Source organism: Atta cephalotes (assembly GCF_000143395.1).
Source record: "Atta cephalotes unplaced genomic scaffold scaffold00022, whole genome shotgun sequence".
Classification (NCBI taxonomy): domain Eukaryota; kingdom Metazoa; phylum Arthropoda; class Insecta; order Hymenoptera; family Formicidae; genus Atta; species Atta cephalotes.
In genome coordinates, this window is record NW_012130086.1 from 2808781 (window position 1) to 2822665 (window position 13885).

A 13885-nucleotide genomic window follows, 5' to 3' on the forward strand; every position below is an offset into this window, starting at 1 on the left:
TACACACACATTCTTGGGATGTTATCTTAAATTTTTAAAAAATTATGCTAAAACTACATCAAGAAGTATTACGTAGTAATCTATCTCGGTATAGAATCGTACAAAAAGGATTAACAATGCTTCGTTTGTTTGTCACTAATGTGAAATGTCGATAAAACATTTATTAGCAATTATTATCTATTCACACTATCTCTTCATTATATTAGGAAAAGCTTAGATAAATGTTATGGCGTGTTTTTTTCAGGTAGAGAGTATATCTCCTCTTGGAAAATGGTTATTGGCGCCGGAAGGGAGTTCACCCCCTCAATCAAATGCCACCAATAAAACTTATTTGATCCTGATTTGGAAGCATGGGCAATTTCTGGAACGTAGACACATTAGACATTTCACATCCATCAAGTTAGAAAATTTTAAATTCTCTATCTTTTTTAACAAAAATAACTAAACAAGAATACTCAAAATAATACAAGCCGAGGATAGTATTTGCCATTTCTTGTTTCGAACAATAATTGTTGAGATGCTTATAAAGACTTAAAACTAATTCTCGATTAAAAATTAATCAATTTTTATCTTATTTATCTTATCTTAGTAGTTTATCTTATCAGGTTTGTTATTGATACAACAACATTTAACTTGAAATTCATTTTACGAAAATATTGACTTAGAACGAAAATTCGTAGCAGATTCTTAAAGCTGAAACTTTGTTTTAAACCAATAAAAATTCGTTCTAGATTGATAAGAAATTATATCAGCCTTCGGCTAAAAAGATAGTAATCGATAAAATTGCGGTTACGCGACTTATGTCTGTTTCTATTAATATAGATTAACATTAATTCCAGTTCAACTTACTCTTCAGATTTTCTCATTCTTAAAACCAGAAAAAATGAAGAATTAATTGAATCAAGATTTACATTAAACTATATTGATAGAAATAGGCAAAGTGACTTCAATCAAACTCCAATTCATTTTAATCAGCACTATTAAGTAATAGATACGAATAAAACTATTAAATTAATAGAATTATGTTTATTATATCGAAAAAAGAATAAGAATAACGATCTGTAATTTACTATAATAGAAATTTTGTCTTAAGCGATTCTGCCAATCGGGATAAATTAATTAGATTTTGATTGAAGTCGTCTTTGCTTTCACAGTAAGCATCGAGATTTATAAAATCATAAATTTTAGGTTTTCACCGTGGGATCAATGTTCAGTGCAAAATTGCATGCTAAGTTATAATGAAAAGGATCTGCATCGAGCAGACGCCGTACTATTTCATTTACACTTCACGAGAAACCTATCTGAATTACCGGCGAGAAGCCAGACGAATCAACGATGGATCTTCCTGACAGATGAGTCACCCTTCCACACGTTTTTGTACAGTCCTCAAAAATTGTCGAACTACGATGGTCTATTCAACTGGTCCATGTCATATCGAATGGACAGCGATGTGCCGGTTCCCTATGGAAGAATGATACAAACCGTCGAAAACTTTCCGGTCAAACATTGGGACATTATTGTGAGAACTTCCAAGACTAAATTGGTCGCTATAATGGGCAGCAATTGCAGTGGTCGTAACGGACGGTGGTCCTACGTGAAAGCACTCAAGTCGTTGCTTCACGGTGATCTGGACATCATCGGAAAATGTCTAGATGGTAACAGAACCATTTGTCCTGGTCATTTCGACAAGGATTGCGCCGCTTTGAAGTCATATAAGTTCTATCTGTCGTTCGAGAACTCCAACTGCCGAGAGTACTTGACGGAGAAAGTATTCTGGAACGCGTACCGTAAATTCGCGGTTCCGATAATAATGGGAGCATCACGGCAGGACTGTCTACGATTATTGCCACCGCATTCCTTCCTCCACGTGGACGATTTCGCGGACGCGAATGCGCTCGCTGACTATATTAGATATTTGGACCGCGACGATGAGCGTTATTTCAAATACCATGAGTGGCGCAATCATTATCGGGTGATCAACGAGCACGGCTACTTCGGCAGCGTCTCCAGGCACTATTGTCGCATATGTGAGGCATTGCATTACAACCCCGCCGTGCCGAAGGTCTACACGAATCTTGAAAATTTTTGGAATAAGGAGAAGGACTGCGTTCCAGCGAGCGCTTAAGATACGAGTACAAAGAAAATAGATTTTTTTTGCTTTCTAAGTTCTAACTAATTAAAATCAAGTTTCCTTCTTTAATGTTTATTGTGTCTTTCTCATCCACGCTTATCAACGCTGGTTATCGGAAGGTGGAAAATCTGCTTTCTTTGTACTTATTACTGCTTATTATTGCTTATATGTCCTTAGACTATTTTCTATGATCATCTAGTCTTTCAAGTGTGAAGTGTAGATGAATTAATATATACGAATCAGTGGCTTGGAAACTTTAGCAATGGACGGCATCAGTGATTCAATGTCGAACTATCGAAACGCATTTCAAATTTATAGAAATTATGGAGAAAAAGATAAAATTATTGTTGTAAGTCGATATGATTATTATTAATTTGATATTCTTAATTACGATAAAAAAGTTCCTGCATTTCTTTAAATAAGAATTGAAGAATTATTTATAAAACCCTTAGAAAATAGCTACATATATTATATCAATATAATTTATTTAATATAAACAACAATGTTTAATAAATGATTTTGTGTATATTATAGATATAAAATAAAACTAATAATTGTAAAAAATACATGATAAATATTACAATTTTAGCTAATGATACACATTACTGTTATGTAAAATTAATGGAATTAAAATATGCATGTTAAAAATAGGCCTGTCCTTTTTAGTTAAATATCATAGTTCATGTTTTCTCTTTTTTTTTCAACGTAGAAAGAAAAAGAGTATAAATGAACCATGCAAAAAGTTCAAATGGAAAGAACAGATCTAATTATACTCCTATATAACAGATTCATATTTGCCGCTTGAAATGGGAGACCTATGTGTATGAGAAGATTTGATCGCTATGACGCATTTTGTTAAAGTCCGTGGAAAATCTTTCGGATCGATACGAAATGTATCCAGAAGAATCCCCTCTCATTTACGCATTTATTAAAATTCGAAACGTTCGTTAATGATTCCTTGATGCTTGAGAGTCTTTTCGCAAGTTTTTCAAGATTTCGGGAATCGCATTGCGAGAAGATAGACGAGTTAATGCCGAGCCGTGACTAGAAAAAATAAGGATTAGGAAAAAGAGAGAACAAGACTTGTGAAAGCGCGCGATGCAACGCTAGACGGTGACGCGTTGACGTCGTCACCATCGGAGGGAGGGACGGTGCACGCGGAGCGGAAGTAGAGAAGCGATAGACGGCGACTCCGTACGTTGCAAATGGCAGACGGTGCGTGATATACCAGGGTAGAAAATCATCATTGTTTGCGTCGCATTCCTTCGTGACCGTCTTGTTGCTCAGCGAGGAAGCGGACAGAGCTATCCCGTAGCCGCTCGCCACGTCGCGTGCACATAGGTCACGTCAATCAGATTCCTAATTTGCAGGAAGGTAGCAGGCCGGCGAGCGAGCGGGCGAACGCCTTGCGAGATCCGACGAAAAATTGCGAGAAATTCGTGGTACACTTTGGGATCAAAAACGACCTCGAACGGAAAGATAGACAATGGCGAGGCTGGTCAATGTTTGGCGAGACGACGAGCCGGTGAAGCTGGCCAGCAAGCAAATGCCGCTGATCGTCGACGAGAACCTGACGGTGAGCGCGCGCGCACACCCGCGCCCGCGACGCCAATTTTCCTGACCGTCAACCGGCGCGACTCCTGGAGCACAATAGCGATATCGCTTTACGAATTATCGTTTACGCTCCGTACGGGAGACCTTTAACTGAAAACACATTACAGCCAGGTGTCAGAGAGGTGGGGGAGAAAAAAAGAAACAATGCTAGGTCGCGATTTCTGAAGAATCTGCAGTTCTTTTGTCACGATCAATTTGCGATCGTATGTTGTCAGAACATCCAGCGAACCAAACACGTCGTTGCCGACTGCGACAGAACGAGTATAACTCAATGGTTATCGTCTTTCTCACACCTGCGTTGTATACGTATTTCTGTAGGCGATCTCTCTGTACTTAATTCATCGATTATCAATCCTTTGCATAAAATAGATAATGTTATTGCAGATTATTTTCTTTATATTCGCGCTGGAGAGAATATTCTTAGCCAAGCCAGAACGTGTTGAACAAGAACTTTACTTTGTCGTTTCTAATTGTCATCTAGTCGAATGTGAATTGTTAGTTGATCTGTAATTTCTTCTGAGATTAATTTGTCACTGTGTTTTTTTTAGATGATTATGGATATTACTGGTTTGGGAGCTATCTGTGATAATCCCTTGATCAATGGTAAACAACTGGATGAGTTTACAAAGAAATTTGCATTACTCACAGTGGAAGAAATCAAAACATCTTTTGCAGTTACCTGCAAAAAGATAGTTGAAATCTTGAGCGCCGCAGAACCATGTGTCGGCTGTCGAAGAAGGTAATTGTCTCTTTTATTAAAATATTTGAAAATAATTTTTTATTAGAATGATACATATTGTCGGTATTGTACTCACACGATATAAGAAGACAAGGTGTTCCATTCTCGAGGATGCGTAATAGCAGAGTGAATTTTAGACCAAAATTTGATTAGCTATTTTAATATGCCAGTGCTGTAGCTATTATACGCAGAAAAATGCACAGAAGCTAAAATTGATTGTTTCTAATATCATTATTCGCAATGATACTTGTATTTTTACATCATAATTATACTATTAATACTTGTTTCCACTAAGACAGATTAAGTTTAGTCTTAACTTATTCTTTATCTCTTTTTCTAGTTCTAATTATTAGAAAAAGATGAAGAGTAAATTGAACTGAGATTACATCTTTAGTACAATAATTTTCTATACAATAATTTTCCAATTCTTCTACTTTATTACACACAATGGATAATTCATGTCCTGGATTAATTTTCATTACTTTACAAATATACAAAAATTAATTCTTAACTGTTGTAGATTCATTGAAATTTTTCAACATCTTTATCAAAGTCTATTAACATACTTTAAATAAGGATCAATATAATACTAATTTTTAATTTTTATTGTTTTGATTATAAAGATAAATGAGAATTTAAAGATAAAAAAAATATATTGGGAGTACAAATTAGTTCAGTCCGTTTTTTTATGCATTTATTTCAAAACAAACTGAATGAACAGATCAATTAAAGTATTATCCATCGCTGCCTACTACTTTTTCCCATCTCTCAGGCAATTTTCGAATTCCATCTCGAAAAAATGACTCGTTTTTGGAGGCGATTCAATTTTGGAGCCAATTTTCAATTTCTGCGAAAGAAGTGAACCGGTGACTTGTTGCATCTTTCGGAACAACCAGTAATCAGAAGGAGCAATGTCCGGAGAATATGGCGGGTGCGGTAAAACATCCCATTTGAGCGTTTCCAAATATTTTTTTACAACTTTAGCGACATGAGGCGTTGTCATGAAGAAGAATAACTTTATCATATCTTTGCTCGTATTCCGGCCGTTTTTCTCGCAATGCACGGCTCAAACGAAACAATTGCAGCCGATATCAATCACCCGTAATGGAATCGCCAGGTTTCAGCAGTTCATAGTAAACAAGACCCTTTTTGGTCCCACCAGATACAGAGCATGATCTTCGAACCATGAATGTTCGGCCATAGTATTGCTGTTGAGGTGGCAACGACCGGGCTTAGCGTAGTATTTTTTCTTCTTGGGATTGTCGTAGAATATCTACTTCTCATCTCCAGTCACAATCCGATGCAAAAAACCTTTTCTTTGTTGTCTTTGAATCAGCTGTTCGCAAACCGCCTTGAAAAATCGCCTTTCAACGTCTCTCGATTTCAGTTCATAAGGCCAATTTCCTTGTTTTTGAATCATTCCCTCTGGGATCATGGCTCTCAATCGTATAGAAACGACTTGTTGAATTATCCCCAATTCTGAATTATCCCTGATTCTGCAAGCTCCTCTTGCGTTTGACTCTGATCTTCTTCGAGTAATTTTTTGTCTTCGAATTTTTTTGGCTGTCCAGAGCGAGGCTTATCTTCAGCTGAAATCTCCACCCTTGAAACGTCGAAACCATTCCCTACATGATTTATCAGTTGGAGGCAGTGTCATCATAAACTTCGACAAGCATTCGATGAGCTTCAGCCGCACTTTTCTTCCAATTAAAGCAGAAAATCAAAACCTCTCGCAAATGCTGCTTGGTTAACACAAAATTCGACATTTCAAACACAATAAAAATCAAGGTTTTTGTATGAAACTCAAAGCAATATAAACTGAATATTATTACCAGTTTAACTTCTCTGAAATCGTCAAAATCAGCTGTCACTATGAACACACAACAGCTGGAAAACAATTTTTAGGGAAACGGACCGAACTAATTTGTACTCCCAATAATAAAATGTTTTCAAGATTAATGGTTTCTTCATGACATCAGTAATTCTTAAATATATTATCTTTATAAAATATTTATAAGATTGTGTATTTAAAAAAATTGTATATAAATGTTGTAACTAATTATTTGATGTGCTTAGTTTTCCAAAGAAATATGTGAGACACAAATGATCCAAACTAATATATAAGGATTAAAGTTAATCTATATTAATGCAAAACGGTACATAATATATAAATAATAGTGAAATATTCTGTGTTCAGTGTTGAAAGATTATTCACCGATCTGATGAAGTCAGGACATCCCGCATTAGATCCTCTGGTTATCACTCCCGATGGTGTGCTTTCTATAAAAGACGACATTTTAAAATCGCCTCAACAGCTCTGTACATTGTTACATGGACACAGGTATGTAAATGACACAAATGAATCTCAATTCAAACACATTTGTAGAAAAGTTATTTACATTTACTATTTACGTCTTTGCAGCACTAGGTTAAATAATTTAATGGAAAAACAACAAAGAAATAGAAAGTCTCAACGATGTGTACTACATACTCTGGAAATTCAGCGATTGCCACCGATATGGAATTCTTGGAGGGAAGTGTGGGATTGCATGGAATTACCTTGCCGACAGGAATTGACTTTAATAGAGACCGATACGCTCGATGAAGCTTTAGATACTTATTTGCGTAAACATAGGTATGTAATTTCACATAAATTATCCGTAATTGTTTTATAACATGATTTTGATGATCAGATTTTGCGCCGAATGTCGCAACAAGGTGCTATTGGCGTCATCTCTCTTGACCCGAGAACCCGAACCTATAAAAGAAAAAGGTTACGTAGCAGTTTTATATTCTGGAATTAAGCGTTGCTACCGCGACCATCACGTTCATTTACCACCCATTACGGAATATATGACTACTCTCCTTGGCCGCGCTCAACCATGGGCACTTATGGGAAGGTAGACTTTCAAAAATACATTCTCTGGTAATGTTTAGTGGAAGGAATAATAAAAGATTTCCGAATTTCAGAGAGCGCCACGCGAAAACGCTGGAAATTGCTCAAGAAGAAGTACTTACGTGCTTAGGTATATGTATCGCAGACCGACTACACAAAATACATCGACGAATGAAAGAGGAAGAAACTGTTTGCAAAGTATTAGCTGCTGTTGCAGTGGATGCATTGTCCAGAAACTTTCAGGTAACAAGATCTTATATAATAATATCCTCTACATGATATTAGAAATCCTATATTTATAACAGATTATTCTAATATTTTGATTTGTTTAGTCGGCGATTGAAAAGAAACAAGGTATCTCTCAATTGGAATTATTCTACAAGCAAGTTGCAAAGGAAGAACTAGCGAAACAGCACAAACGTGAAAAATTACGTCTTAAACGTAAGAAGAAGAAGGGACGTCGCAACGAAACAGAGGAAAAGGAGAATTCTCGTGATGTATGTTTGAACTTGTGTGCAAGACTTGATTTTTTAAAAATTTATTCTTAACTTCTCACGGGTGATACTTATTTAAGTATGACACTAAATTTATATGTTTACCAACACGTGGCTAAGTTATATATTTTATCGTAGTGTTCAAATGAGAGATCACAAAGTGATTCCCCCTGTACCTGTGTAGAATCAAAATCGATGACGCAGAACATCAATCGACATAAAGTAAATAATGAGATTTACTGAATTTTATATACATATGCGCCTCTGTATACTATCGGTTCCTTTTGCACTAGTTGCAGGTCCTAGATCCAAAAAACAAAGGTCCGCCGACGTGTAAATGTCCAGATTGTTTAAAGAAGCCAAAAACACATAGTATATCACAATCGCAAAGTAAGACAGAATTAGCATTCCCTGTGAAAAAAGGTTCACAGAAAGTTAAAAAGAACATCTCTGAAACAAAGAAAAATCTTAATACAAGTCAATCGAAGCAAAATAGTACATCTTGTAAACAATTATCTCAGGAGGATTCATCCGATGTTTGCGAGTCGTGTAAGGTAACTACAATTGTCAATTTCGTATTGCTATAATAGATGTATTAAATTTTCTAAAATAAAACTTTTTTTCTCACGTTAAGGAGGGTGAGAAAATCGATGAGAATCAGTGGCGTTATGACAATTGTAAAGATTCCATGACTAACGAGCTAGTAGATGCGTGGATAACGGAGCCAAGTGAAAATAAATATACTACGTGGATGGTAATGAAAAAACGTTTCGAAATGTCCGAGAGAAAAAACCACACCTCAAGCGAACAATCGTCTCAAGATTGCGGATACTCTTCCGAACATAATATCAGTAGTTCTTCTCTTCCTAGTACACCGGAAGGTTCTGAAGTAGCTTGTAATGATGAATGGTGTGATCACGAAGGGACTTGTCATGATAAATTTAATCATTCCAATTCTAGCATCTCTTTATTGCAAAAGAAAGGTCCAACACTTACACAAATGTTGAAGGTAAATTTAAGATATGATAATCTAAATATTTAAGGATTTGTTTTCTCTATAAAAAAGCTTTATTTCGAACTGTTTAGGATTCCTGTTTTTCTGACGACGATGAGAAGGAGAGTTATATTCCAGTAGAGGAAGTATTAGAATTTAAGTCGAGAGAATGTCAAGTCACAGAGAAGCGGCAGGAACTCCGGCAAATGCTTAGAGAACGTTTTGCTATATTGTGCAGCCATCAGAAACCACTTAGCATTCTTCATTAAGAATTCCTACTATGGTAATATATCTCCATCTTTTTTTCTTTTTTTACTTTGATTTACTATCAGTAGTGAGACACGAATGTAATAGATGTATTTTGAAGAAACTGTTATCATTCGAAGTCGACCTGATGTGAATAAAATGCTGAATATATGTAATTAAGAAGCCAAAAACATTATACAATACTATTTATCTCTACGTGCAAAAATTGCATCTGAAAAATAAAAAATATTGAGAGATTGAATAGTTTCATATCTGATGTTAAACAATAACGTTGACTTTGAGAAAAGTACAGAAACACATACATAAATTGAGATACCATAAAATTAGTATACGGATCAACTTGATGTATATTGATGTATATCTCGAAATTGATTGTATAGATCTTTGCAATTTAAGCAAATAAGCAGATATTTTGAATGAACATGCCTTGGCCGTGAAAATATGGCAGATCTGATTCCGCAGTAAATGCAAGTTGTTAAAGACAAGTTTTTCAGTGATTTGAAAAGTATTGTATTTTTTTTGAAAATCTTTATTTTCAAGAGTATTTACGCGGCGCTATGACTATGGTGAATTCGTGTCAATGTTGTAACAAAAAGAGATGCGATATAATTTGTCGGAATCCTAATATTAAAATCAATGTTGCATTCCATTATAATATATATATACATATATTTTATTATTCCGATGTATATCCTCTCTGTGTAACTTCTATTACACGCACTGTAAAAATATTCTATAAAAAGAATTATTGTCGTAAAATCGTACACATATATATTGTATGTTGCATAAAAGTTATTAAAAATATTTAAGCCGCTATCTACTGGTAATCAATTGTGTAAAATTCAATTCGTCACCGAATTTGCTTCTTTTAGATTTTTTATATTTACATATCAATACATTTACAGGAGAAAAAGCTCCTTTTTTTATCAATTGAACAGAAATATCAAGAGTTTATAGATCATCTTTTTAGGATTTTATATGTTTATCCTTGAATATTTCAAGACTAGTAATTAATTATACTTCAAATTAGGTTCGATCCGATAATTGACATCTTTTTTTTTTCTTTTACTCTTAGACGTTCACATCTTTATGGAGACACATGCTGTATCTTTTTCAAGCTAATGAAGATTGCAAAATAATGTAACTTTTTTCATTTTTTAAAATAATAATTTTTTGTTCTCCGCTATCTTTTTAGAAATCTTCAAAGTTCATTATTGAAATTCTTTTGTAAGTATTTCAAAGAGTGATTATGATATTTTTTCACTAAAGAGATAGAGTACACATTCCCTCTTGGACTTAGTTGACGTATTGTGTGAAGCACAAGCATGCGTTCGTTCCACCGAAGCCGAATGCGTTTTTCAGGGCCGTTCGACGCGTTGTCGTGTTCCATTTCATTTTCGTATGCGATGCGAACCTCAAATTTGTCTCCATATTTAAATTGTGCAGATTCAACGTAGGCGGTATGATGCCCTCCTTAATCGCCAAGATCGTGAAGGCGGCTTCCAGGTTGCCGGCAGCACCTAGCAGATGACCATGTGCTCCTTTTGTGCTCGTTATCGTTACGTTTTTGCTGTGTTCACCCATCAGTGACTCGATCGCCTTCACCTCGATCGCATCACCCAGCGGCGTGGATGTGGCATGCGCGTTTACGTGCGTCACTTCCGAGGTCTCGATGCCGGCGTCCTTCAATGTCCGATCCATTGCTAGTAGCGCACCGGTGCCATCCTCGCTAGGTGCTGTTATGTGTGATGCGTCGCCAGACAGACCGTAGCCCAGCACCTCTGCGTAGATAGACGCGTTCCGAGCGAGCGCATGATTTAACTCCTCTAGAACCAATATCGCGGCGCCTTCACCCATAACAAAACCATCGCGGTCACGATCGAAGGGCCGTGATGCCTCCCATGGCATATTGTTCTTCGACGTACTCAATGCGCGTAGCCGGCAAAACGCAGCTATAGCTAGTGGACTAATACATGCCTCGGCACCGCCACATATCATCACACTTGTCTCACCACCACGGATAAAGCGGAACGCATCACCTGGAAGATGGTTCATATCGTATGATGATTTCTCAGATATGAAAAGAGCATTAATTAGGATAGCGATTATATAATTTTTTCCCTAAAGCGGAAACATAAAAATTATCATTGAAGATAATGGAGAAATTTTTCACTTCTTGTGTTTCGAAATATAGATAAATATTAGAAAAAAAATATATAAGAAAAAAAATTATGTATAATAATTAAAAATTAAGATAAGAGAGTTGGCTCTGGAAATAAATCAAATAATAAAACAATATTTAAAAAATCCGAAAGAATCAATGCAGATATTAGTAGTATGCAATACGGATTTATTACAATGACATTTACATATTTAACAAATATGATTCGTAAACTTTTCGATCAATATTGTTAATCCTTTTTAGTGCTGTCAGTGCAATCTATAATGTTAACAAAATATTGCGGATTACATTTGTTGATTATATAAGTATTATTGTAATAAATCCGTATTGCACTAATATCTGCGTTAGCTCTTTCTGGCTTCTTAAATTGTCTTATTATTTAAAAAATTACATAATCGCTACAGCCAGTTGTTTTCGCTCTTTATTTACCAATAGCATGCGCGCCTGTCGCACATGCAGTCGATACTGAATGATTGGGTCCACGGAAACCATACTTTATACTGATCTGACCAGCAGCCATATTCGGCAATATTCTTGGCACGAAGAATGGACTGATTTTGCTATATCCCTTTTTCAGAGCTTCATATGTCATGCATACGTCCACTAGGTCTATCATGCCAATTCCTACTGAGACTCCAGTATCACGTTTATTGGCTTCATCGGTTGGTTTCCAGTTTGCATCCGTTAATGCCTCCTCTGAAGCTATCAATGCATATGCAGTGGCAGAGCACATTGTGCGTAGCTCACTCTTCGTGAAGTAGGAATCAATGTTGAGTTCATGAGAAGAGTTTCCTTTCGGTACCAATGCAGCTAATAAATGCCAATTGTTACATACAATTATTGCGTGCAATATAATTTTGAGCAATAGTTAATATTAGGTACTAGAAGTCAATAAATCTTGTTTAGAAGAATTATGTAATATAGAATAATTGTATGTAAACAAATTTCAACATGAATGCAAGTTGACAATAGTAAACTGTCAAAATTTGCTCACCTACTTTGCACGGTAGCTTGTCGTAATCTGGTTTGGAAAGTCGCGCGATTCCGCATTTAGAGTCGATAAGAGCCTCCCAAGCGTTTTGTGTCCCGACTCCCAAGGGACACACAGTTCCTATCCCGGTGATGACGACACGTCGCTTGGACCTTGCGGCGGTCGTCAATGACCGACTAACGTGCAAAAGTGGAATGGACATCGTGATTTTCAAGAGAAACTTCCTGCAGACGCTCTTCAATAATTAGCGTAATATATATGTTGTATTAATGATTGATTCATCATGATTGGCAAACTGTAAAATGTGTTTATAAGGTATACCGTAAAACTAACTACATCGAGGTTATGTGCAAGTTATGTGCCCAGCGCTATCGACTGTGCCAAATGCCTGTAATACTGTAAATAAATCAATAGACGCCCTGTTTTATCAATGTTTTGAAAATTGTTTTTATTGTTGAATCTTTTAACCATTCCTGTATTCTAAATGTAATATTACTATTAAATTTTTTAAATGTCATGTCTTAAATGTTAGACATGTAAAAAAATAAATTTAAAAAATTAATTATTTAATAATTAAATAAATAAGACAAATAAAATATTAATTACGACATTAATGTTATTTAAATGTAAAAACTTTTTCCAATCTCACAAAGTCGTATTGACATTTTAAAACATTACGTAAGACAATTTTTAAAATTGCTGATGCGCTTTCTCTTCCAAGTATATGTTGTTTTGATATTAGCGTAAAAATAAAATAACTTATGCAAAATGATTACAAGGACATTGAAAATATGATTTCATTTTATTGAAAGTATAATAAAATGAAAGTATAATAAAATGCAGAGAATACGATTAAAAACTTTATTTTGGTTTGCTTTGTAATTGGGAAAAATATATATATATTTATACATATACATATACATATATATATATATATGTTGTATGTACCTGTAGGAACTTTGGGCTACAGATTATGTCAGGGACAGTCATCGTATAGGGTAACATATTAATTTAAAAAAATGCAAAACATGCGAATATGTTACCAATGGAATAAAAAAACATCTTACTGCTATACTAAATCTAACGTTTTTTTTGTTAAATTTACATGTACATATGCATTGGTAACAAATATAAAATGTTACATGTGTGATACATTCGTCTCAATATATGCAGGCCTGAATTGTATTCACGCAGTATGCATTTTTTTTGCGTGAAACTCATGTAAATTATAAAGGTTAAGAAAATAACTGGACAGAGTTTACAATAAATTTTTGAAAAAAAAAACAGATTTTAAAGGAACTAAAGTTATTATACGAAGAATGAGACAAAAAGAGAATATAAAAATATTAAAAAAGAGAATATTTCATTTGTATGCTTTATCAAATAAAATCAAATTGATAATGCATATATTTTTTGTATAACAATATATCCCAACAAACTCTAAATTATAGTACTTGTAGTTGTAATTTACCTAAAAAATACCCCACTAAAAATATAACTGTAATATATATATAATACGTGTGTTATATTAGTTATATTGTTGAATGATACANATTTANACACGTAAGTTGCAGGTA

At 34.9% G+C, this 13885-nt stretch overlaps 3 protein-coding genes across 3 annotated transcripts in view; 2 read left to right on the plus strand and 1 right to left on the minus strand.

The window, feature by feature from the left end:
• The window catches only part of LOC105619579 (alpha-(1,3)-fucosyltransferase 7-like), a 2914-nt gene extending 789 nt beyond the window's left edge, over positions 1 to 2125 (plus strand). Inside the window, exons 2-3 of the mRNA XM_012201096.1 lie at positions 245 to 399; positions 1189 to 2125. Of these exons, the coding sequence (XP_012056486.1) occupies positions 245 to 399; positions 1189 to 2125 (1092 nt within the window). The remainder of the gene's footprint in view (positions 1 to 244; positions 400 to 1188) is intronic.
• A 1492-nt stretch (positions 2126 to 3617) lies between these two features.
• Positions 3618 to 9951, plus strand: LOC105619581 (gametogenetin-binding protein 2-like). Its single transcript, XM_012201098.1, has 11 exons — positions 3618 to 3707; positions 4294 to 4484; positions 6682 to 6825; positions 6907 to 7119; positions 7178 to 7384; positions 7455 to 7623; positions 7713 to 7877; positions 8013 to 8096; positions 8168 to 8428; positions 8509 to 8883; positions 8961 to 9951. Exons 1-11 carry the CDS (start codon positions 3618 to 3620, stop codon positions 9135 to 9137), a joined length of 2076 nt encoding a protein of 691 aa, XP_012056488.1. The 3' UTR covers positions 9138 to 9951.
• A 480-nt stretch (positions 9952 to 10431) lies between these two features.
• LOC105619582 (3-oxoacyl-[acyl-carrier-protein] synthase, mitochondrial) lies at positions 10432 to 12510 on the minus strand. Its single transcript, XM_012201099.1, has 3 exons — positions 12312 to 12510; positions 11747 to 12127; positions 10432 to 11174 (listed from the first exon to the last, which is right to left on the minus strand). Exons 1-3 carry the CDS (start codon positions 12508 to 12510, stop codon positions 10432 to 10434), a joined length of 1323 nt encoding a protein of 440 aa, XP_012056489.1.
• Positions 12511 to 13885: the final 1375 nt, after the last annotated feature.

What these genes read in the sequence shown, in the direction of transcription:
- LOC105619582 (XM_012201099.1), bottom strand. Translation starts at nt 12,510, where the DNA reads ATGTCCATTCCACTTTTGCACGTTAGTCGGTCATTGACGACCGCCGCA. An exon ending in CAAGCTACCGTGCAAAGTAG is followed by an intron (nt 12,128 to 12,311) that starts GTGAGCAAATTT and finishes GGCATTTATTAG; the next exon opens with CTGCATTGGTACCGAAAGGA. An exon ending in GACAGGCGCGCATGCTATTG is followed by an intron (nt 11,175 to 11,746) that starts GTAAATAAAGAG and finishes ACCATCTTCCAG; the next exon opens with GTGATGCGTTCCGCTTTATC.
- LOC105619581 (XM_012201098.1), top strand. Translation starts at nt 3,618, where the DNA reads ATGGCGAGGCTGGTCAATGTTTGGCGAGACGACGAGCCGGTGAAGCTG. An exon ending in TGTGTCGGCTGTCGAAGAAG is followed by an intron (nt 4,485 to 6,681) that starts GTAATTGTCTCT and finishes TTCTGTGTTCAG; the next exon opens with TGTTGAAAGATTATTCACCG. An exon ending in CATTGTCCAGAAACTTTCAG is followed by an intron (nt 7,624 to 7,712) that starts GTAACAAGATCT and finishes TGATTTGTTTAG; the next exon opens with TCGGCGATTGAAAAGAAACA.